Source organism: Tamandua tetradactyla, chromosome 2 (genome assembly GCF_023851605.1).
Source record: "Tamandua tetradactyla isolate mTamTet1 chromosome 2, mTamTet1.pri, whole genome shotgun sequence".
Taxonomy (NCBI): domain Eukaryota; kingdom Metazoa; phylum Chordata; class Mammalia; order Pilosa; family Myrmecophagidae; genus Tamandua; species Tamandua tetradactyla.
Window position 1 is genome coordinate 192,235,178 of NC_135328.1, and position 25,355 is coordinate 192,260,532.

The window sequence follows — 25,355 nt, forward strand, 5'->3', positions numbered from 1 at the left end:
ATAAAACTAAATATAGAAAAAAAGGAAAAAAAAAGTCACTTGCCCATTTTTGTGTGTACCTATTTCTGAATGTTTTGTTCTGTTCCACTGATACATATGTATTCCTGACAATACTACATTGTCTTAGTTAACCTACCCCTATTGTAAGTCTTAAAATTGTAAATTGTAAAAGAGTCCAATACTAGTGGTCAATAAGAGGGTGGGGAAAGGGGTACAGGATGTTTGGGATTTTCTTTTTTCTACTTATTTCTTTTTCTGCAGTAATACAAATGTTCAAAAAATGATCATGGAGATGAATGCACAACTATGTGATGATACTGTGAACCACTAATAATATACTTTGGATGGACTGTATGATGTGTGACTTTATCTCAAAAAAATTACATAAAAAAGAAAACTAAGGTTGAGAATCAAAGCTCTTAACCCCTGTACTGGTATATCAAGTGGAAAAATTGTGGAGTCCCTGCCTTCAAAAAGTGAGAATGATTCTCATGTTTATAAGACACAGTGTCCCGATTGAAAACATTATTACAACTTGAGAAGAAATGTCTCCATCAAAAAGGAAGCTGGGGAACTGCCTGAAAATGTAGAGCTGTGTTTCTTGATGATGATTGTATAGTTATATAGCTTTCACAATGTGACTGTGTGATTGTGAAAACCTTGTGTCTGATGCTCCTTTTATCTACCTTGTCAACAGACGAGTAGAATATATGGAATAAAAATAAATAATAGGCGGAACAAATGTTAAAATAAATTTAGTTTGAAATGCTAGGGATCAATGAACGCGAGGGGTAAGGGGTATGGTATGTATAATCTTTTTTTTCTGTTCTCGTTTTATTTCTTTTTCTATGGTTTTTATTTCTTTTTCTGAATTGATGCAAATGTTCTAAGAAATGAATATGCAACTATGTAGTGATATTGTGAATTACTGATTATATACGTAAAACGGAATGATCGTACGTTAATGTTTTAGTTCGTTTGTTGTTAATTTTTTTAATTAATAAATAAAATTTTAAAAACCCTACATACATAAAATATGTAATACAAAGCCTTACCATTATTTATGAAGTTAGTTAAAAAACCTACATAAACTAAAATATGTTGTAAGACCATAAAGAGAAATGAATAAATTGTTTATTAAATCAAAAAAAAAAAAAGGGAAGCTGGATGCAGAGGCAGCACATTATGTTCGACCAAGCCCTGCCCAGAAGAGAATAAAACCTCACAATGAACTTTGCCTCTTCTGCCTTTATTCCCAGGGCTATCCATAATGCAACATGATTATAGGGACTTCTAGCCAACAAGCTTCTAAAATCTTACCTCACCATGAGTCAGACATATCATAGTCTCACATTTTATCCCACTGAGGTCTCTTAACTCCCCTCATGCTGCTCCCATGCTTATTATTATTTGGCTTCCTATGTTAGGTGTGTTTATAGAGAGAGAGGCAGTGTTGGTCTTGTGGACTTCGTATTTTGAGCCCTGTGATATTTAATTCTCATGGTGATTTTTTTGAAGTGATTTTTTTATCGATATATATTATATATTCACATACTGTGTAATCATTCACATACCATGTAATCATCCAAAGTATACAATCAATGGTTCACAAAATCATCATATAGCTATGTATTTATCATCACAATTGACTTTTTTTCTTTTTGTGAAAAACACCATATATACAAAAAAGCAATAAATTTCAAAGCACACCAAAACAACTAGTTGTAGAACAGATTTCAGAATCTGGTATGGGTTACAAACCCACAATTTTAGGTTTTTACTACTAGCAGCTCCAAGACACTGGAGACTAAAAGAAATATCAATATAATGATTCAGCAATCATACTCATTTGTTAACCCCTACCTTTTCTTATAACCCTACCATCACCTTTGATCATTCTCCCACTCTTTAGGGTGCCCATTCTAACTTTTTCATGTTGGAAGGGACTGTCAATAATATGGGATGGGGGATGGAACTAGTTGATGCTCTGGAGAGGCTGACCCCTCTGAGTCAGGACTGATCTGGTCTAGGGACCCATCTCGAGATTGTAGGTTTCTGGAAAGTATCCCTAGTACATGGAACATTTGCAGAATCTCATATAACACTGTATATTCTTTAGGGCTGGCAGGAATGGTTTGGATTGGGGTTTGGCAAACTATGATAGGTGGCAACGTCCAACTGAAACTTGCCTAAAAATGGCCTCCAGAATAGCCTCTCAACTCGATTTGAACTCTCTCAGCACTTATATCTTATTTGTTACACTTCTCTTCCCTCTTTTGGTCAGGATGGCATTGTCGATCCCATGGTGCCAGGGCCAGGCTTCTCCCCAGGCGTCATCTCCCATGCCACCAGGGAGATTTTCACCCCAGGATCTCATGGTGATTTAATACATCAGTTTCATGGGCTTAGTTCATTCGAGTCTACCCCTGAGATCACTTTTGTGTTGGTCAAAAATTGTCATGTATCCTAGAAAAGACATGTCCTCTTTCTTAATCCAATTTTGTAGGGACAGACCCATTGTTTAGGGTGGAAGCTTTGCTTAGATTATTTCCATGGAGATGTGGAATGCCCAATTGTGGGTGTGAGATTTCAAGTAGATGGAGATGTAACCCCACCCATTTAAGGCGGTCTTGATTAGTTTACTGGATTCTTTATGGAGAATGAAAGAGTTCAGAAGCAACACAGACACAGACATATGGAGATGCTTAGAGTGTTTCAAAGAGAAAGCTAAGATGCAGGTGTTTGGAAATGCAGAAGCCCCAGGTGACACCAGGAGTTGAGAGAGCCAACAGAAGCTAGATGGGAACCAAAGCCCTGAAGATGTCACCATGTACCTTTCCATGAGATGCTAAGCAAGCCAGAAACTGGAGAGGGCCAAGAGAAGCTAAGACAAAAAATCCAGTTGCCCCAGAGATGCTAGGAAAGGACCAGCAAACACCAGCCATGTGCCTTATCACATGACAGACAACATTAGCCTTTCTTCCAGCTGGAAGCAAGGACCTCAGACGCCAGCCATGTGCCTTCCCAGCTAACAGATAAAAGCCAGCTGCCTCTTGGTCTTTCTTGAGTCAAGGTATATTTCTCTGAATGCCTTAGTTTGGACATTTTTTATGGCCTTAGAACTGTAAATTTGTAACTTAATAAACCCCTTTATAAAAGGCAACCCATTTCTGATATATTACATTCCAGCAGCATTAGCAAACTAAAATGGCTTTCTTTTTTTTTTTTCTTTTTTTTTTTCTTTTTCTTTTTTAAACAGCTTTCATTTTGATGCTGACAAGATCAGACTTCTGAGATAACTGGGGCCCAGGTCTGGACTCTGATGAATGTACTGAGGTAATAGAGATAACAAGCCCTTAGAGGACTGGTTCTTAGATGCCATCCCACCACCCTCTATCCATGCAGACTTCACTTCCCACATGCTCTTCATATCACCAGTGATGGCTTTGCAAAGAGCAACTTATCTTCCTATTTCTGAAATTCCACAAAGCCTTGAGTCTTAAGGTAGAGACAGAATTGTCTAAAATCTTTGGGAAAGGAATGTCCTAGAAACATAACAGCATCTTCTTCTCAAGGTATTATTTCCTTACCCAAGGACACGCTGTACCCACAGTCTTCTCCTGGGTGTTCCTTGCAGAAGTCCTTCTCAGCACGTTTTCCAGGGCCCAGGGCTTCCTGTGTGAAGCACATGAGAAGGGCCTGAAAAGTCACTGGCCCTTGAAAACTGTCTGAGAACCCTACCAGACTCCAGGAAAGAAAATGGGAACACAGAGTAAAGCAAGCATCATAGAACCAGCATGACCAATGAGAGGGAGGCCCAGGGAATTGTGGGGGTGGGGGTGGGGTTTGGGCACAAGTTGACAGGTGGGCAGTCCTTCTGCTCTATATCCTTTGCTAAAGGGAGGCCCTAGAGAGAGAGAAGGAGTACTGGGGATAAGAGCACAGGAGTAGTGATGACAGGGAAAGAAGAACACACCACAGCTTACCTGGGACTCAGCTGCCACCTCCCAATCTCCAATGCTCCCCATCTTTGGAAGGGTAGGGACCCGGGGAGTGAGGACAGCTAAAGAGAAGGAAAAAAAGCTCTGAAACCCAACCTCTGGTTCTTCAAAGAATCACATCCTCTCAGGTCCAGCCTTCTAAAAGTTATGCTTGGATCAAATTAAGACTATCTCTGTGACAAGTGTAGATTTTCCCTTTTACTCCTCCTCTGGAGTCCAGCCCCAAGCTACCTTAATTGGTACGCTGTGTACGAGAGGCCAATCCTGAACTCCTACAACCACCAACCGCCCTAGCCCCAGCCTGTTCTGCTGCATGACTCCAGTACAGTGGGGCACACTGGGAACATTAGGCACATCATTTTTTTCACATTGCTTACTCACCTGCTTCTCAGTGTGTCCATCAGACACTATCCATCCCTTGCCTTGAATTCTGCACATGCTTCCTTCCCACACAACCCTCCTTACCCTGAGGGAGAAGGCTCCATTCCCTGATGCTCCCCCCGGGCTCTTTATACTCACCATTCTCTTTCAAGGACTGTGGCGCCACCTTGGAGTTTAGATGCTTGGGAATGTCAGGGCATGGGTTCTTCACCCCCTGCTTCTGGGTGAAGCAGTGATCTGCCGGCTGCAGCTGGAAGCTCTGAGATCCCTGCATTGTCTTTAAGACCCTGGTCTTTTCTGCACACACTTCCAGTTCCTATATATAGAAGGCCAAAAGTCCCAATCATCAGTTCTATAAGGTCCACCTTTGGTAGGGCAGGAAATGTTTACTGGAGTACAACTGTGGCTAACAGCCTCTTTGAAGATCTAAAGATAGCTTAAAGTATAACAATAAAGCCATCAGAACGACTTCCACAAAATGGACCAGATTTTATACTACCAAATGAGTGCTGTGTTGCTCAACAAAGGAAGGCTTCAAGTGTTTCAAAGAGGCTGCCAATGTTCAAAACATTTTTGAATCATAAAGAAATAAATTATGTAAAATATTTGTAGCATAAAAATATAATCCCTAAGCATCAAAAACAGATTATCTTTTAAATTACCAAAACAGGTAAAAGAAATAAAGTATACATTAAAAGGTAAAGAGAAGCATAAAAACAGAAATAAACACAAACACTAAATGTAATTGCTCTAAATCTCCCTTCTGAAAGGCAAAGATATTTAAAAATAAATATTTTTAAAAGAAAGGAAAAAGAATTAAAGATGGAATTTTAAAATATAAAAAAAGTGGGCAGGCAATGGTGGCTCAGGGGCAGAATTCTCACCTGCCATGCCAGAGACCTGGGTTCGATTCTCAGTGCTTGCCCATGTTAAAAAAAAAAAAAAAAAAGTATGTGCTGCTAAGAACACATCTAATCCTAAAAACTGGATAAGATAAAGCATGCTAATTAAAAGGAAAGCAAAAGTGCCCATTTTAATTTCAGTGTAAATTTAAGCAAAAAAGTATTCAGAAATGTAGAAAAGTTATTTAAGATAAAAGGCAACAATTAAGATATAACATGATTAAACTTTTCTGTGCTCTAAAACTTAAAAATCTATAAAACAAAAATTATTGGAAACACAGAAAGAGATGGACTTAAGCCAAATTTATGACTTTCTTAAGCCACTATATCAACCCACATGAGTGAAGTAGATTAAAATTATAATAATAACCAAGAATACAATAATGCAATTACCTAAAAGGAATGATTACATTTTGTATCCTATGACAACACTTTTAAAACCTAGGTGACAACAACATTCCCAACAGAAAGATTTCTAGATTCCTCTTTGTCAATGGCTTCATGGGCCACTTTATAAGCCACACATATAGGGAAGAATTTCCATTCCCCTGGCCTTATCTTTCCATACCGGAACTTCTACCAAGACTAGGATTGCCTTCTTCCCCTCTCCCCACTCATTTCCTCTTCCCTGAGGGAGAGAGATTGCTTGATGGATTCTTGAGATCAGGAGAAAGAGCTGAGCACAACCCAATCAGCCTTCTTTCTCTTGGGCCACAGCAGGCCCTCAGGATACATACTTGTTTGGCAAGGCAGCCTCTGATCATGAAGGGGGAACCTGAAGAGAGAGTGGGAACAGGGTGTGGGGGAGCTGAAGGTTCAGTCCAAGGAGTAAGGAAGCCACAAAAACCAATTCAACTTTATCAATAATAAAGCTGATTGATCTCTATCTCTCAGTTGATACTGAATTCAGAAGTAGGGATCAAGGTGTTATTTCCTGACCATAAAACCCCAAAATATAAATATAACAACCACATTTGCAAGGGAGATTCTCAAACTTACAATTTGCTACAACAAAATGTGGTTAAGTATAAAATCTAGAGTATTATTGACTATATGTCAAGAGGAGAGCAATAAAATTAGGCTGGGGTGAGGGTTTTGGGTGACTGGCTCAGCCCACAGCCGCTAAAGGACTTGTTCTATAAATACAGGATTCCAAATTTGTATTACAGCAAAATTAGGTCATGGACCTTCAGGGTCATCTGCAAATTGTTGAAATTGTGAATGTTAAAGCCAGAATACTTTCACTCCCCTATCTCAGCTCTGCCACTTAATTATAGTTATCACTTTCACATCACAACTTCCCCAATACAGTTTCAATGTATCACAAATCAGCATAAAAAAATAAGCGACAGAGGAAAATGAACTTGAAGGAAAAAGTAGAATTGTTACATATTCTTGCTTTTGTTTAGGCAAAAGGGCTGCTGCAGTTGGTCACCATTACAATGTTAATGAGCTGACTAAAAGCATTTGCATAAACCATGAGATGCACATCTCTTTTGAGTGCAGGATGGCCATAAAAAAGGCATTCCAGGAGACTCAAATCATAGGAGAAAAGGCTAAGTTCTTTTACGAATCCCTAAAAGAAAATGAAGGTGAATGGTCTACAGTTGTGGATTTTCAGGACAGCAAGGGCTGGTTTGGAATTTTTGAAAAAAGGTTTAGCCTACACAATGTGAAAGTAAAGAGAGAGGGAGAGGCTGTGTCTGTGGATCAAAAGGCAGCAAAGTAGTTTCCTGAAACCCTAAAAAAAATTTTTTTACTTGGATTTTACAGATCTTGGTGGCGCTGTGATATGGAAGAGATAACTACATAAATTTGGGCAAGTTACTTACCTGTCTCTGTCTCTGTTTACCCATTTGAAAATAGTGATCACAGTATCTTACTGGGTTGCTGGGTTGGTTAAATGAATGAAACATAAAAGCTTAGCAAATTATCTAACACAGTAAGTATGCAATAAATGCAATAAACGTCAGTTAACATCTCATTTGAGATATTTTAATTGCCATGGATTACAAATAGGCCATCTTTTGCACAGTTGAGAGAACAACGGACTTGGAACCTAAAGATCTGGGTTTAAGCTCTGGTTCACTAGCTGAGTGAGTTTTGTGAGCCATTTCACCTTTTGGGGCCTTTGTTTCATCTCTAAAATGGGAACAATACTATTTTGTCTACCTATATTACTGCTATAAGCAGGCAAGCAGATTCACATATGCAAAAAAATTTGGTTAAGTATAAAACACAATACAAATTAACCAGAGTGTGAGTATGGTACCAGAAGGCTGTTAGAGTGGTGGTTATGACCACTAGCTTTACAGTCAGACTGCATGAGTTCAAATCCTAACTCTATCATCTAGTAGCTGTGTGACTTCGAGATTACCTATCTTCTCTCTGTCTCAGTGTCCTATTGGTAAAATTAGGATAACAGCACCCACCTCATTAAAGCGTTGAGAAGATTAAGTAAGTTAATACAAGCACTTAGAACAATGCTTGGTACATAAGTGCTCAATAAATGTCAGCTATTATTGTTATTATTATTGTGATTTTGGCAATTATTAGAATAGTCACAGCCCCCTGCTTTGCCCAACCCACTCATTGGAGAACAGACTCTGCCTCACCGACTGTCCCACAGTCCGCGCCTCTCGATGCCAATCCTCCACCAGGGCCACCGCCTCCTCCCCGCTCTCTGGGTGGCGTGCCTGTACCCAGGTCTGGACCTCCCTGGGTAAGATAGTCAGGAACTGCTCCAGCACCAGCAGCTCCAGGATCTGCTCCTTGAGATGGATCTCTGGTCTCAGCCAGCGACAGCAGAGCTCCCAGAGCTGGCTGAAGACCTCGTGGGGTCCAGCTGCATCCCTGTACTGGAACTGCCTGAAGCGCCGGCGGGAAGCCTCAGTAACAGGGACAAGGTCATGGTCCTCCTCCTGGGATTTAGATTCTGATCCCCATGAGTCCTCCTCTAGTTTCACAATCAGAAATCCTTCAGGGTCTGATGGAGGAGAGGTCTGAGCCTGGGATTCCAGGGCCACAGCCATGGTCTAGCCTAGATGCCTCACTTCAGCTGGATTATCCTCCTCTGACTTCTTTGTGCATCTGTGATGCGTCTTTCAAAGGGGCTCCTCAGAGAGGAACTGCTCCCCAAGGCTCTGAAGGTAGAAAGACAAAGGCCATAGTGAACAAGAGAACCCAGGAGCCTCTTTCTCCACTTCTCCCATACCTACCTTCCATCTATGCAAGAAGGGGGGTGGCAGGGAGAGGGTCCTAAGAGAGGCTCTTTTCCGATAGGAAGTTAGATCACAACCTAGCCCCAAAGGCAGCAACCAGGACACCTTGCAGAAAGACAGTACAGTATTAAATCATCTGGGGACATTCCTAAACACCTTAGCCTAACATCTGAGGCCTCTACACACTGGCTACAAGTAGCCTTCCTCCCTTCTAGACATGTCCAAAGTTTAACCTGCCCTCAAATTGGGTTCCAAATGTCACCCTCTCCATAAGGCCTTTCTTCCTAACCCTTAAAGCTTGGTTTTGCTCTCAGTGTGTGTTGTTGGCAAAATTCCTCTCTCACTCTACACTACCCTTGGTCATCCCACCCACTGGCTTTTTCCAACATCTCTATGCTAATGACTCTAAAACTCCAGCTAGAACCTAACTCCTGACCTCCAGACTGCCATATCCAACCATCTACAGGACAATGAATAATCTTTAGGTAGGTACCTCAAACCCACTAGGTCAAAACCTAAATTCATCAGTTTTCCTACAAATCTGTCCTTCTTTGGCATTCCCCATTCAGTGAAAGTACTACCTTCCATCAGGTTACCCATGCCAGAAACCTGGTCATCATCCTTCTCCAAAACCTATATTCCTAATGCCAATACCTCAGTCCAGGGAATTATCTTGATAATTGGACTGAAGTGTTGGCATTAGGGATATAAGTGTTTTGAAGGCTACTGGGCACAGCTTGGTGATGAATTCAATGTGGGGGTCTTAGAGGATTATCCTCTTATTATCACTCCTCAGCAATAAACATGGTGCACTAAACACAGGAGTTTCTTCATAAATGCTTATTGAGTGAACATATGGGCCTGCCTCCTTTGCACAATGAAGACCCTGATGATACCCAAGCTGGGCTATCCAAAAAAAAAAAAAAAATTATCTCTTTGTGTCACTCCCAACAAATCTAGGTAATATAAAAAAAAAAAAAAAGTTAGCCAAAGCAAGCTATCAGCTTATTTTAAGTGGGAATAACACAGCTGAATTGAGAATGGAGGGAGGGTGGTACTTTGAATTTTAGGCCATCTGGCTGGACTGTCAGGAAGCAAAGCAAGGGTGATCAAAAGTAAAGGCTTGTTCTAAAGACCACTACATACATAGGAATTGGCTGGAAATATAACTTATGACTACCTGGTAACTTCCTAGTTATTCTTCAGTTAGCAGCCCAAATGACACCTCTCTTGAGAGTTCCTTGACAAGCTCTGGTCATGTACCACATGACACACCTACTTCCCAAGAACTGCCTCCCCAGACTGTATTCCCAAAGCTAATGGTACATACCTTTAACAAAGGTCTTATCCTATACTACTGTAAATATAGTATATCAAAAGTTTCATGGGGATACCAAACTATAAAATCTGTTCTACAACTAAAAGTTGCACTGTGCTTTGAAATTTATTGCTTTTTGTATATATATATTGTTTTTCACAAAAAAATTAAAAAAAAATTTTAAAAAAGAAGAAGAAAAGTCGATTGCAATGATAAAAAAGTATTTATTCCTTCTAGTTTCCAATGTTCTGGAGCAGCTAGAAGGAAAAATCTGAAATAATGGTATGGTAGCCCAGGACGAACTCTGGAATCTGTCCTATAACTACCTGCTGAAGAGTCCTCTGAAAACCATAGTTTTTTTCTTTCTTTGCTTTATATATATGTTATAGTAAACAATTTAAAAAAGTGAAAAAAAACAGTTTAGTGGGGAGAGAAGATTGAGGGAAGATGGGAGAATAGGAACCTTCAGGAATTGGTCCTTCTACAACAACAACTCCTGAACTATTTTAGGACCTGTCTGAATCAACTACTTTAAAACTCTGAAGTCTAGGGAAAGAGATGCAGAATCTAGGGAAGAGATGGATGAAGAGGTCAGTGGTTTGTGGTAAAGATTAGTGAATTCTACCATCTATGCAGTGACTACCATCCTTCATCCCCCAACTGCATGGCAGGAATATGTGGGGACTACTACCTAAGTCCTGGTGTGGCATACTGATGCTAGTTTGGGCAATAAGGACCTTGTCTCCAAACTATAAGGGCATGCAGCCTGATGATTGCTTTTGAGCACCTGAGGGCCTAACAGGAAGGCCAGAAATTGTTTCAACCCAATAGCCAGAAGTGGAAGAGAGTCTTAAAGAGACAGAACTCTTTTTCTTTCTTCTTCCTCTTTCCTTTCCCTGTTTGGGAGCTTAAAAAGTGTGAAAAGTTCACAAACTGGTGGTCTAAGTGATTAACAAGCAGAAAAAACAACAATCACAGAAGAGAAGAATTAGGGTTCCAGAGTTACAACAACGTAATATTCAGAATGCCCAGTTCTCAACAAAAAATTATAGAAATACAAAGAAACAAGAAATTATGACCCATTCCAAGAAAAAAAGAATTTAACAGAAAGCATACCTGAGGAAGCTCACACACAGGAAGTATTAGTCAAAGACATTAATCAGAAATATTAAATATGTTTAATGAGCTAAAGGAAACCATGGACAAAGAATGAAAAATTAGGAAATCAATGTCTGAACAAAATAGACAGAAATTATAAATAACTAAAAAGAAATTCTGGAGCTGAAAGGTCAAATAACTGAAATGAAAAATGAAAAACTCACTAGAAGGATTAAAGAACAGATATGAAGAGGCAGAAGAAAAGACTAGCAACTTGAAGACAAAACAACTTAAATCATCCAGTGTGAGGAGCAGAAATAAAAAAGAATGAATAAAAATGAAAAGAGCCTGAGGTACCTGTAGCACATCTTCAAGCATATCAACACACACATCACTGATTAGAGTTCTCGAAGGAAAAGAGAGTAATGAGCAGAAAAAGTATCTGAAGAAATAAGGGCCAAAAACCTCCCAAATCTAATGAAAAACACGAATATACACATCTAGGAACCTCAACAAACTCTAAACTAGGTAATCTCAAAGATATCCACACCAAGACAAATTATAATGAAAATGTCAAATCCAGAGACAGAGAGAATTTTGAAAGCAGCAAAAGAGAAGCAACTTGTCACATGAAAGAGATTCTCAAGATTAACAGCTACTTTCTCATCAGAAACTATGGAGACAAGAAGGCAGTGGAATGACATAGTTAATCAAAGTCCTTAAAGAAAAAAACCTGTTACCCAAAAATTTTATATCCAGCAAAACTATCCTTCAAGAATGAAGGAGAAATGAAAGCATTTTCAGATAAACAAAAGCTGAAGTTCATTACCAGAAAATCTGCCTTACAGGAATTGCTAAAGGAAGTCCTTGAGGCTGAAGTAAAAGGAAACTAGAGAATAACCTAAAACCATAAAGATGAAGGACAGTGGCAAAGGTAACTACATAACTGAATATAAAATCCTATAATACTGTACTTCTGGTTTGTAACTTTTTAATCTATATATGATTCAAGTTGTAAATCAATAAAAGCAATAATTAAATTCATGTTAATGGGCATACAATGTATAAAGGTGTAATCTGAGCCAATACCATTATAAAGTGGGAAGTACAGGTATAGATCACTTGTATACTACTGAAACTAATTTGGTATTATCCAAACAAGGTTATTAGTTTAAGATAATTGTAACCACAAAGGTAACTACTAAGAAAATAACTAAAAAAATAAGTGAAAAGGCAAGAAGGGAATCAAAAGGTATACCAAAAATACTGAAATACAAAAAAAGAACATTAATAGAGTAACTGAGTAACAAAAACATACAAGACATACAGAAGCAAATAAGTAAATGGCACAAGTAAATCCTTTATCACTTATTACCCTAAATGTAAACAGATAAAACTCTCATATTAAAACATAGAGATTGGCATTTTATATGAAAAAAACATGATTCATATATATATATATATATATATACTGTCTATAAGGAATTCACTTAACATAGAAAAACAGAAAGAGGTTCAAAGTTTAAAAGGATGGAAAAAGATAGCCTATGCAGGAGGGTCCAAGATGATGGCTTAGTGAGGTGTGGAATTTAGTTCGTCCTCCAAAGAAGCTAGTAAATAGCCAGGAATAATACAGAACAACTGCTGGTGCCACATTAGTGACTGGACACACAGTAAACACCAGTCTGGACCAGCTGGACTAGCTATGATCCCACCCAGAACTGTGAGTCCATAAGCCATGGAGGCCAGCACTACTCCCCCACAGACTGCTTCCCAGAAGGAAAGGAAAGAGACTTGACTAACAGTAAGAGGCTGAGAGCAATCAAGCTCCAATTATGGAACGAATTAACAAATTCTGACTAGGAAAAACAAGCCCAGCTCAGGTGAGGCTCGAATGAAAGCTTAGGTTGCTGGTTTTTGCCCAAGTGCAGACGGAAAAAGAAAAAACAAAGAAGTTTTTTCGGATCAGATAACACAAAATACTTGAAAAGGTCTGGGTCCAGAAGGAAAGGAGGGGGCACAGAGGACCTGGAGATACACAGAGCAACCGTACCAACTTAAGCTCTCGATTAGCAAACCTGAAGAATGGGGATCCAGCTCTAAAAAGGATTTTTTTTTCTTTTCTTTTTTGTGGCTGTTTCTATGGCTTGGCTGCTCTTTACATACAATTGCAAGGCTTCTCAGGCTCCAATTTTCCCCAGGCAAGGGCAGAATTAAGCTTGTCTGAGAGACAAAGAGGCTAGTCAGGTAAAAGGAAGTAATTCCATAGAGGCTTTGCCTTCCCCAGGAGAGGGGTGGGGCCCAGCCCAGGTGGAATGCCTTCTTCAAGGAACTCACACCCCAGGGACTGGGAAACTGAAGCAATTAAAGCCACCATACAACCTCTCCTCTGTCTCAACCATGCCCCCTGCAGGAAGAGTCTGCTGAAGTTAAAGGTACCACATCACTTTATGCTGGTAGGAACCGAAAGCAGACTGGGGAAGATAGGAAAAACACAGTTCAGAGGCTTCAAAGAAAGTCTTTCAAGCTGCTGGGTCTCATCCTCAGAGAAAACTGACACAGGTGACTCTTTACTCCTCAGAGGAGACCAGTCTGGTCTGGGAAAGTCTGACTGAGGTCTATAATACCTAAGCAGACCCTCCTAAGGGAAAAAAAAAGGCATCATACATGTAGGGCAAGAAACAAGAAAACAAGTACTGAAAAATTCTTATCTCTTAAACAAAACCTAAGCTAGAGATCTAGAATAAGCTGAACTGAATGTCAAAGAACAGATACAAAACAAAGTCATCCAGCAAGAAAATCCTGGGTAAAAAAGTGAAAACAATCTCCAAAATAAACTAATTAAGGAAACTGAATGTCTAGCAAAAAATAATGAATCATACTAGGAAAACTGAAAATATGGACCAGACAAAGGAACAAACCAACAATTCAAATGAATTAAATTTGTTCAATTCAGGAGTTGAAACAATTAATTCAGGATGTTCAACAAGACGTTTTATGGAAAATCTCATCAAAAACCAAATCAAAGAAGGCAAGGGACAAATGAAAAATAGAAATCTAAAGTCTCAAAAACAAATCACAAAAGTTATGGCAATGAAAGGCACAGCAGAAGTGATGAAAAAAAATGGAAATCTACAATGTTAGATTTCTAGAGGTAGAAGATAGGATTAGTGAACTGGAGGATGGGACATCTGAAATCCAAAAAGCAAAAGAAAATATAGGGAAAAGAAAGGAAAAATATGACCAGGGACTCAGGGAATTGAATAACAATATGAAGCGCACAAATATACATGTTGTGGGAGTCCCAGAAGGAGAAGAGAAGGGAAAAGAAGGAAATAACTAATGGAGGAAATTATCACTGAAAACTTCCCAACTTTGATGAAAGACTTAAATTACAGACCCAAGAAGTACAGCATACCCCAAACAGAACTGATCCAGATTGATCATTATACAATCATCTTTAAGAAATATGGCTACTGTAACACAGCTCTACAGTCTCAGGTACTTCCTGTTAGCCTCTCTAATAAACCTTAAACTAAAATCAAGATATCTATATAATATGTAAGAATAACCTCCAGGATAACCTCTCGACTGTGTTCGAAATCTCTCAGCACTGACACCTTATTTTGTCTCATTTTCTCTCTTTCCCCTTTCAGTCAAGAAGGTTTTCTCAATCCTTGATGCTGAGTCTCAGCTCATTCTAGGATTTCTGTCCCACATTGCCAGGGAGGTTTACAACCCTGGCACGTGTCCCATGTGGAGGAGGAGAGGCAGTGACTTTGCTTGCCATGTTGGCTGAAAGACAGGCCACAACTGAGCAACAAAAGAGGTTTTGTGGGAGTGACTCTTAGGCCTAATTTTAAGTAGGCTGAGCCTATCCTTTGTGGGGATAAGTTTCATACGAACAAACTCCAAGACTGAGGGCTCAGTCTATTGATTTGGTTGTCCCCACTGCTTGCAAGAATATCAAAAATTCTCCAAATAGGGAAGTTGAATTTTCCCCATTTCTCACCATACCCGCAAGGGGACTTTACAATTATAAACAACACACTCTTAAACAACCAGTGGGGTCAAGGAAGAAATTACAAGAGAAATCAGTGAATAGCTCAAGGCAAATGAAAATGAAAACATAACATATCAAAATTTATGGGATGCAGCAAAGGTAGTCCTAAGAGGAAAATTTATTGCCTTAAATGCCTATATCATAAAAGAAGAAAGAGCAAAAATCGAGGAATTAACTGTTCACTTGGAAGAACTAGAGAAAGAACAGCAAACTAACCCCAAAGCAAGCAAGCAAAAGGAAAGAAATAACGATGATTAGAGCAGAAATAAATGAAATCGAAAACATGAAAACAATCACGAGAATCAACGAAACCAGAAGTTGGTTCTTTGAGAAAATCGATAAAACGGATGGACCCTTAGCAAGGGTGACAAAATATAAAGACACAGAGAGAGGATGCAAATAAATAAAATTAGAAATAGAAGAGAGGACATAACCACTGACCCTGCAGAAATAAAGGAGGTAATGAGGGGATACTATGAACAACTTTATGCTAATAAACTAGACAATGTAGATGAAATGGACAATTTCCTAGAAAGGCATGAACAACCAACACTGACTCAAGAAGAAACAGACAATCTCAACAAACCAATCACAAGTAAAGAAATTCAATCAGTCATCAAGAAGCTCCCAAAAAAGAAAAGTCCAGGGCCAGATGGCTTCACATGTGAATTCTACCAAACATGCAAGAAAGAATTAGTACCAATCCTGCTCAAACTCTTCAAAACAATTGAAGAGGAGGGAAGGCTATCTAACTCATTCTATGAAGCCAACATCACCCTCATACCAAAGCCAAACAAAAATACTACAGGAAAAGAAAATTACAGACACATCTCTCTAATAAATACAGATGCAAAAACCCTCAACAAAATTTTTACAAATCGAATACAGCAGCATATTAGAAGAATTATACACCATGACTGTGGTTTGAAAAGATGTATGTCCCCTAGAAAAGCCATGTTTCAATCTAAATCCCATTTCATAAAGACAGAATAATCCCTATTTCAAGACTGTATGTTTGAAACGGTAATCAGATCATCTCCCTGGAGATGTGATTTAATCAAGAGTGGCTGTTAAGCTGGATTAGGTGACAACATGTCTCCATCTGTTTGGGTGGGTCTTGATAAGTTTCTGGAGTCCTATAAAAGAGGAATCATTTTGGAGAATGAGAGATTCAGAGAGAGCAGGGCAGAACAACATAGCCACGAGAAGCAGAGTCCACCAGCCAGCGACCTTTGAAGGTGAAGAAGGAAAATGCCTCCCAGGGAGCTTCATGAAACAGGAAGCCAGGAGAAGAAGCTAGCAGATGATGCTGTGTTCAGAATGTGCCCATCTAGATGAGAGAGAAACCATGAACTTCATCAGCCTTCTTGAACCAAGGTATCTCTCCCTGGATGCCTTAGATTGGACATTTCTATAGGCGTGCTTTAATTGGGACATTTCCACAACATGGAGAATGGTTCCATGTGAACAGCAGTTGAACTGGGTCAGTGGGTCCTGAGAGATGGGTGAGCGCCATTCCAAAAGGACGGGTGATGGCTCCCATTGCCCTCAGCCAATCGAAAGGGAGTTGGGTTCAGATCCCCAAATCCAGAGTGGCTGAGACGGACGACATGAGGTGTCCACTGTGGTAACACAACCAATCTAGGAGAAACAAGCAGGAGCCCCGGGGAGAGTTCTCTTTTCTTTGTGAAGGGCAGGGTACCTTGGAATGGGTTCACCCCAAGAGAGGGCCCGTGCCTTGGAAAGCATTGCGGTTCCAGAGGCATTTGGTGTGCTGTCGCTGGCCCTTGAAAATCCAGGGGAGAGGATGTAAATCTTGCTCCAGTCCATACACACATCCACAGCAGGTCTCCAAGGTAAACAGCTTCTGGCATGTTGGGGCCAAAAAACTGCTAACTAGCAACTTATTAAATTCCCCCTTTTTAAAAGTCATTCTCTTTCCGGTATATAGCATTCCAGCAGCTGGCAAACTAGAACAACACTTAAACAACCAATGAGTCAAATGAGAAATCTCAAGGGAAACTAGAATATAGAGACAAACAAAAATGAAAACACAGCATACCAACATTTACAGGATGCACTAGAATCAGTGTTGAAAGGGAAATTTAAGCTGTAAATGCCTACATTTTAAAAAATTTGTAGTCAATAATCTAGCTTTATACATACAGGAACTAGAACAAGAAAAGCAAACTAAGCCCAAAAGCAGCAGAAGGAAGGAAATAGTGAAGGTTAGAGTGGAGATTAATGAAATACAGAACAGAAAAATAATTTTAAACATCAATAAAACCAAAAATTAAAAAAAAATCAACAAAACTTAAGCCAGTCGGGTAAGGAAAAAAGAGAGAGGACAGCAGGCCAAGATGGCGGCTTAGTGAGGTGTGGGATTTAGTTCGTCCTCTAGAACAGCTAACAAATAGCCAGGAACAGTACAGAAAAACTGCTGGGGCCATGTCAGTGACCAGACACACACCATACCCCAAGTCTGGGCCAGCTGCGAGCCCAACCAGAAACTGTGAGTTCCCCAAGCTGCGGTAGCCAGCACCCTCCGCCACATGCTGATTCCCAGAGGGGAAAGGAAAGTGAGTTTACCAGCAGCAGGGGCTGAACGCAACTAAACTCCAATTGTGGAATTAATTAGCAAATTCTGAGTACTAAAAATAGGCCCCCAGCTCAGCTGAACCTTGAGTAAAAGCGGAGATCGCTGGTTTTTGCCCCGGCAGAGAGGGGACAGGATTGATGGAAAAAGAAAAAGATAAAAAAGGTTTTGATTGAATTTGAAAAGGTCTGGACCCTGAAGGAAAGGAAGGGGCACATAGGACCTGGAAAAACACAGAGCAACGTACCAACTGAAGCTCTTAATTGGCAAACCCGAGGAATGGGGGTCCTGCTCTGAAAGGATTTTTCTCCTTCATTTTGGTGGCTGTGTTTCTACAGCTTCACTGCTGTTTGGATACAGCTGCAAGGCTTCTCGGGCTCCACTGCCCCAGGCACAGGCACAATTGAGCTTGTTTGAGTGTTTGTCTGGAGCCTGGGCCTTCCCCAGGAGAGGGGTGGGGCCCAGCTCAGGTGGAATCCCTACCTCAAGGAGTTCAGACCACAGGATCAGGAAAAGTGAAGCAATTAAAACCAGACTACAAACCTTCCTCTGTCTCCACTACACCCGCAGCAGGGAAAGTCTGCTGAAGTTAAAGGTACTGCATCACCTTATGCTGGTGGGACCTGAAGGCAGACAAGTGCCACATAATAGTCAGGACAGGAAAAATGAAGAGCCCAGAGGCTTCACAGGAAAGCCTTTCAATCTGCTGGGTCTCACTCTCAGGGAAAACTGATGCAGGTGACTCTTTCCTCCTCACAGGAAGCCAGTTTGGTCTAAAAAAATCTGTGTGGGGTCTATAATACCTAAGTAGACCCTCCTAAGGGAGGAGACAAAGGCACCATACAGACAGAGCAAGAAATAAGAAAACAAGAACTGAAAAATTCTGATCTGCTAAACAAAACCTAAGCCAGAGGCCCGGAATAAGCTGAACTGAATGTCAAAGAACAGACAGACAACAAAGTCATTCAGCAAGAAAATCCTAGGTAAAAAAAGTGAAAACAATCTCCAGAATAAACTTATTAAGGTAATTACATGCCTAGACATCAGCAAAAAATAACGAATCATATGCAAAAATTGAAAATATGGCCCAGTGAAAGGAACAAACCAACAATTCAAATGAGATACAGGAGCTGAAACACTTAATTCAGAATGTTCGAACAGATATGGAAAACCTAATCAAAAATCAAATCAGTGAATTGAAGGAGGATATAAAGAAGGCAAGGAATGAACAAGAAGAAGAAATCAAAAGTCTGAAAAAAACAAATCTCACAACTCATGGGAATGAAAGGCACAGTAGAAGAGATGAAGAAAACAATGGAAACCTACAATGTTAGGTTTCAAGAGGTAGAAGATAGGATTAGTGAACTGGAGGACAGGACATCTGAAATCTGAAAAGGAAAAGAAAATATAAAACGAATAGAAAAATATGAGCTGGGACTCAGGGAATGGAATGACAAGATGAAGCACACAAATACACATGTTGTGGTGTCCCAAAAGGAGAAAAGAAGGAAAAAGGAGGAGAAAAATGGAGGTTCTTCTCCATTTTGAAATGGAGGTTCCATTTTGAAATGGAGGTTCTTAGGTGGGTACATCCAGTCTCTACGATGATTAAGGGTCTCTATGGAATAAAAGATGATGTCTTCCTTGGTGCTCCTTGCATCTTGGGACAGAATGGAATCTCAGATGTTGTCAGGGTGACTCTGACTCCTGAAGAAGAGGCCCGATTGAAGAAGAGTGCAGATACACTTTGGGGGATCCAAAAAGAGCTGCAATTTTAAAGTCTTGTGATGCTGTACTACTTCACTGTCTAGGTTACAACGGGATTTTAGTTGGGGGTTGTGCATGTGTCCTTTTTATCTGATCTTTGATTAAAGCAGTACTATTAAGATGACCTAAGGAAAACATGAATTCTTAAAGTTAGAAATAAGAATGGTTCATAAAACCTTACAGCTATATCCTGATGTCGGAGATGATACTTATCTTGGGTACTTCCAAACTGGTTAGTTTAAAATAGTTCACCTCTGAGGCACCAGTACAAATGTTGCACATGCTGCAGTTGCCTTTCAAACCAGAAGAATTCATGATTACTGTTTGTTATATATCCAACATGCCTAGTCCAACTTCTTTCCCCCAATTAATCACATCCTGGACTCCAATGTGTAAATCCAACATAGCATGTCTTGTGCATAACTGTTCTAAAGGATCTTATTTTCTGTACCAAATGTATTAAAGTTGTGTACACTTCCATGTAATGTAAAAAAAAACAATGTCTAACTATAAACAATGCAACCAACTATCCAAGGTTCATACTATCTAAAACACCAAATAAACAATGAACAATGGAAAAAAAAAACTTATGGAGGAAATCTTGAAAGCGGTAAGAGAAAAGTAATCCATCACATACAAGGGAAGCCCAATAAGACTATGCACACATTTCTCAACAGAAACCATGGAGGCGAGAAGACAGTGGGATGATATATTTAAATTACTAAAACAGAAAAACTGCCAACCAAGAATTCTATATCCAGCAAAATTGTCCTTCAAAAATGAGGCGGAAATTAAAACATTTTCAGCAAAAAATCACTGAGAGAATTTGTGACCAAGAGACCAGCTCTGCAAGAAATACTGAAGGGAGCACTAGAGACAGATGTGAAAAGACAGGAGAGAGAGGTGTGGAGAAGAGTGTAGAAATGAAGACTATCAGTAAAGGTAAAAAGAAGGAAAAGTACTTATGACATATAAAATCCAAAAGGCAAAATGGTAAAAGAAAATACTGACCCATACAGTAATAATACTAAATGTTAATGGATTAAACTCCCCAACCAAAAGACAAAGACTGGCATAATGGAATAAAAAACAGGACCAATCTACATGCTGTCTACAGGAAATGCATTTTAAACGCAAGGATAAACATGGGTTGAAAGTGAAAGGCTGGGAAAAGATATTTCATGTAAATAACAATCAGAAAAGAGCAGGAGTAGCTATACTAATATCTAACAAATTAGACTTCAAAGGTAAAACTATTAAAAGAGACAAAGAAAGACACTATGTATTAATAAAAGGAAAAATTCAACAAGAAGACATAACAATCATAAATATTTATGCACCAAGCCAGAGTGTTCAAAACAAATGAGGCAAACACTGAAAAGAGAAACAGATACATCTACCATAATAGTTGGAGACTTCAATTCCCCACTCTCATCAACGAACAGAATATCTAGACAGAGGATCAATAAAGAAACAGAGAATTTCAATAATACAATAAATGAGGTACACTTAACAGACATTTCTAGACTATTACACCCCACAACAGAAGGACATACCTTTTTCTCAAGTGCTCAAGAATCACTCTCAAGGATAGACCATATTCTGTGTCACAAAGCAAGTCTTAACAAATTTAAAAAGATTGAAATCATACACAACACTTTCTCAGATCATAAAGAAATGAAGTTGGAAATCAACAACAGGCAGAGTGCAAGAAAATTCACAAATACGTGGAGGCTCAACAATACACTCTTAAACAACCAGTGGGTTAAGGAAGGAATTGCAAGACAAATCAGTAAATATCTCAAGGCAAATGAAAATGAAAATATAACATATTAAAATTTATGGGATGCAGCAAAGGCAGTGCTAAGAGGGAAATTTATTGCCCTAAATGCCTGTATCAAAAAGGAAGAAAGAGCAAAAATCAAGGAATTAACTGTCCACTTAGAAGAACTAGAGAAAGAACAGCAAATTAACTTCAAACCAAGCAAAAGGAAAGAAATAATGAAGGTTAGAGCAGAAATAAATGAAACTGAAAACAATTGAGAAAATCAACAAAACCAGAGGTTGGTTCTGTGAGAAAAACAGTAAGATTAATTGACCCTTAGCAAGGTTGACAAAAAGAAGAAGAGAGAGGATGGAAATAAATAAAATTAGAAATGGAAGAGGAGACATAACCAATGACCTCACAGAAATAAAGGAAGTAATAAGAGGATACTATGAACAACTTTATGATAATACACTCAACAATGAAGATGAAATGGACAACTTCCTAGAAAGGCAGGAACAACCAACATTGACTTAAGAAGAAACAGATGACCTCAACAAACCAATCACAAGTAAAGAAATTGAATCAGTCATTAAGAAGCTCCCCAAAGGGTGGGCCATGGTGGCTCAGCAGGTAAGAGTGCTTGCCTGCCATTTGCCTGCCATGCCCGAGAACCCGGGTTCGATTCCCGGTGCCTGCCCATGTAAAAAAAAAAAAAAAAACCCTCCAAAAAGAAAAGTCTAGGACCAGGCGGCTTCACATGTGAATTCTACCAAACATTCCAGAAAAAATTAGTACCAATCCTGCTCAAACTTTTCAAGACAATTGAAGAGGAGGCAAAGCGACCTAACTCATTCTACAAAGCCAACATCACCCTCAGACCAAAGCCAGAGAAAGATATTACAAAGAAAGAAAACTACAGACCAATCTCTCTAATGAATGTAGATGCAAAAATTCTCAACAAAATTCTAGCAAATCGAATCCAGCAACACATTAAAAGAATTATAAATCATGACCAAGTAGGATTCATCCCAGGTATGCAAGGATGGTTCAACATAAGAAAATCAATTACTGTAATACACCATATCAACAAATCAAAGCAGAAAACCACATGATCATCTCGATTGATGCAGAAAAGGCATCTGACAAAATTCAACATCCTTTCCTGTTGAAAACACTTCAAAGGATAGGAATAGAAGGGAACTTCCTCAAAATGATAAAGGGAATATATGAAAAACCCACAGCTAACATCATCCTCAATGGGGAAAAACTGGAAACATTGCCCCTAAGATCAGGAACAAGACAAGGATGTCCACTATCACTACTGTTATTCAACATTGTGTTGGAAGGTCTAGCCAGAGCAATTAGACAAGAAAAAGAAATATAAGGCATCAAAATTGTAAAGGAAGAAGTTAAACTCTAACTGTTTGCAGATGATAAGATACCACATGTTGAAAACCCCAAAAAATCCACAGCAAAACTCCTAGAGCTAATAAATGAGTACAGTAAAGTGGCAGGTTACAAGATCAACACTCAAAAATCTGTAGTGTTTCTATACACTGGTAATGAACAATCTGAGGGGGAAATCAAGTAAAGAGTTCAATTTACAACTGCAACCAAAAGAATAAAATATTTAGGAATAAATTTAACTAAAGAGACAAAAGACCTATACTAAAAAAAACTATAAGAAATTGTTAAAAGAAATCACAGAAGACCTGAATAGATGGAAGGGCATACTGTGTTCATGGATTGGAAGACCAAATATAGTTAAGATGTCAATTCTACCTAAATTGATTTACTGATTCAATGCAATACCAATCAAAATCCCAACAACTTACTTTTCAGAAACAGAAAAACCAATAACCAAATTTATCTAGAAGGGCAGGGTGCCCCGAATAGCTAAAAGTATCCTGAGGGAAAAAAATGAAGTCAGAGGTCTCACACTACCTGACTTTAAGGCATGTTATGAAGCTACAGTGGTCAAAACAGCATGGTACTGGCATAAAGATAGATGTACTGACCAATGGAATAGAATAGAGTGTTCAGATATAGACCCTCTCATTCCTGGACAATTGATCTTTGATAAGGCAGTCAAGCCAACTCACCTGGGACAGAATAGTCTCTTCAATAAATGGTGCCTAGAGAACTGGATATCCACATGCAAAAGAATGGAAGTGGACCCGTATCTCACATTCTATACAAAAATTAACTCAAAATGGAACAAAGACCTAAACATTAGACCTAAGACCATAAAACTGTTAGAAGAAAATGTAGGAAAATATCTTATAAATCTTATTCTAGGAGGCAGTTTCCAAGACCTTACACCCAAAGCACGAGCACTGAAGAAAGAAATGGGAACTCTTCAAAATTAAACACTTTAGTGCACCAAAGAACTTCATCAAGAAAGTAAAAAGACAGCCTAAACAATGGGAGACAATATTTGGAAACAATATATCAGATAGAGGTATAGTATCCAGAATATATAAAGAGATTGTTCAACTCAACAACAAAAAGACAGAAAACTCAATTACAAAATGGGCAAAAGACTTGAATAGACACTTCTCAGAAGAGCAAATACAAATGACCAAAAGGCGCATGAAAAGATGCTCAACTTCCCTGGCTATTAAGGAAATGCAAATCAAAATCACAATGAGATATCATCTCACACCCACCAGAATGGCCATTATCAATAAAACAGAAAACAGCAAGTGCTAGAGAGGATGTGAAGAAAGAGGCACACTTATCCACTGTTGGTGGGAACATCAATTGGTACAATGGCTGTGGAAGGCAGTTTGGTGGGTCCTCAGGAAGCTAAGTATAGAATTTCCATATGATCCGGCAATACAATTGCTAGGTATCTACTCAGAGGACATGAGGGCAAAGACACAAACGGACAATTGCACACCAATGTTTATAGCAGCATTATTTATAATTGCCAAGAGATGGAAACAGCCCAAATGTCCATCAACAGACAAGTGGCTAAACAAGCTGTGGTATATACATACGATGGAGTATTATGCAGCATAAGACAGAATAAAGTTATGAAGTATGTAACAACATGGATGGACCTTAAGGATATTATGCTGAGTGAGATTAGCTAGAAACAAAAAGGACAAATACTGTTTGGTCTCACCAATATGAACTAACATTAATGAATAAACTGGGATAATTTCAGTTAAGAACAGAGATCATGAGGAGATAGAAATAGGGTAGATATTGGGTAATTGGAACTGAAGGGATACAGATTGTGCAATGGGACTGATTGTAAAAATTCAGACATGTGTAGCACAATACTACCTAACTGTAATACAGTAATATTAGAACACTGAATGAAGCTGAATGTGAGAATGATAGAGGGAGGAGGCCTGGGGGCACAAATGAAATCAGAATTAAAGATAGATGATAAAGTCTAAGATGGTATAATCTAAGAATGCCTAGAGCGTATAATGATAGTGACTAAAGGTACAAATTTAAAAATGTTTTGCATGAGGAAGAACAAAGGAATTTCAATTATGCAGGGTGTTGAAAACAGATGGTAATTAATATTTTAAAATTTTAACTTATGTGTGAGACTAAAGCAAAAAATATTTATTTGGTACAAAACTTATATTTTGACTAGTACATTTCCTAATATAACTTATGTGGACAGCTTAATTGAACACCATAAGTATATGGAACCTTGAATAGGGCATGAGATCTTGTAGGTTTGTCCAGAGTGATGACTCAACAAATCCCAGGACAATTTAAACAGTGAATAATGAAGTATTTGCAAAGTCCCCTTGGGGGAATGGTGAGAAAGGGGGAAAATTCAACTTCCCCATGTGGAGAATTCCTGATATTCTCACAAGCAGTGGGGACAACAATAGGCTGAGCCCCCAATCTTGAGGTTTGTTCATATGAAACTTAATCCTGCAAAGGATAGGCTAAGCCTACTTAAAATTAGGCCTAAGAGTCACCCGCAAGAGAACCTCTTTTGTTGGCCTCCCTCTCAGCCAACATGACATGCAAACTCACTGCCCTCCCCCTCTCTACGTGGGACATGACCCCCAGGGGTGTGGACCGTCCTTGGCAAGGTGGGACAGAAATCCTAGAATGAGCTGGGACTCAGCACCAAGGGATTGAGAAAACCTTCTCTACTGAAAGGAAGAAGAGAGAAATGAGACAAAATAAAATGTCAATGGCTGAGAGATTCCAAACAGAGTTGAGAGCTTATCCTGGAGGTTATTCTTATGCACTAGATACC

The 25,355-nt window shown here is 39.1% G+C and overlaps 1 protein-coding gene and 1 long non-coding RNA gene across 9 annotated transcripts in view; one reads left to right on the forward strand and one right to left on the reverse strand.

Moving 5' to 3' along the window:
- ZSCAN20 (zinc finger and SCAN domain containing 20) overlaps nucleotides 1–25,355 on the reverse strand; it is a 61,459-nt gene that overhangs the window by 27,451 nt on the left and 8,653 nt on the right. For 6 of the 8 annotated variants that reach the window (XM_077150394.1, XM_077150392.1, XM_077150396.1 and 3 more), the window contains exons 2-5: nucleotides 7,900–8,427; nucleotides 4,521–4,698; nucleotides 3,987–4,063; nucleotides 3,591–3,675 (exon numbers count right to left, since the gene is read on the reverse strand). In XM_077150394.1, coding sequence (XP_077006509.1) covers nucleotides 3,591–3,675; nucleotides 3,987–4,063; nucleotides 4,521–4,698; nucleotides 7,900–8,316 — 757 coding nt within the window. In that variant the 5' untranslated portion in view covers nucleotides 8,317–8,427. The remainder of the gene's footprint in view (nucleotides 1–3,590; nucleotides 3,676–3,986; nucleotides 4,064–4,520; nucleotides 4,699–7,899; nucleotides 8,428–25,355) is intronic. The other 2 variants (XM_077150399.1, XM_077150398.1) reach the window with 1 other exon arrangement.
- LOC143674541 (uncharacterized) lies at nucleotides 2,576–7,251 on the forward strand. The gene is made up of 3 exons (XR_013171107.1): nucleotides 2,576–3,073; nucleotides 3,260–3,336; nucleotides 7,058–7,251. It is a non-coding gene; the product is annotated as an uncharacterized LOC143674541 (long non-coding RNA).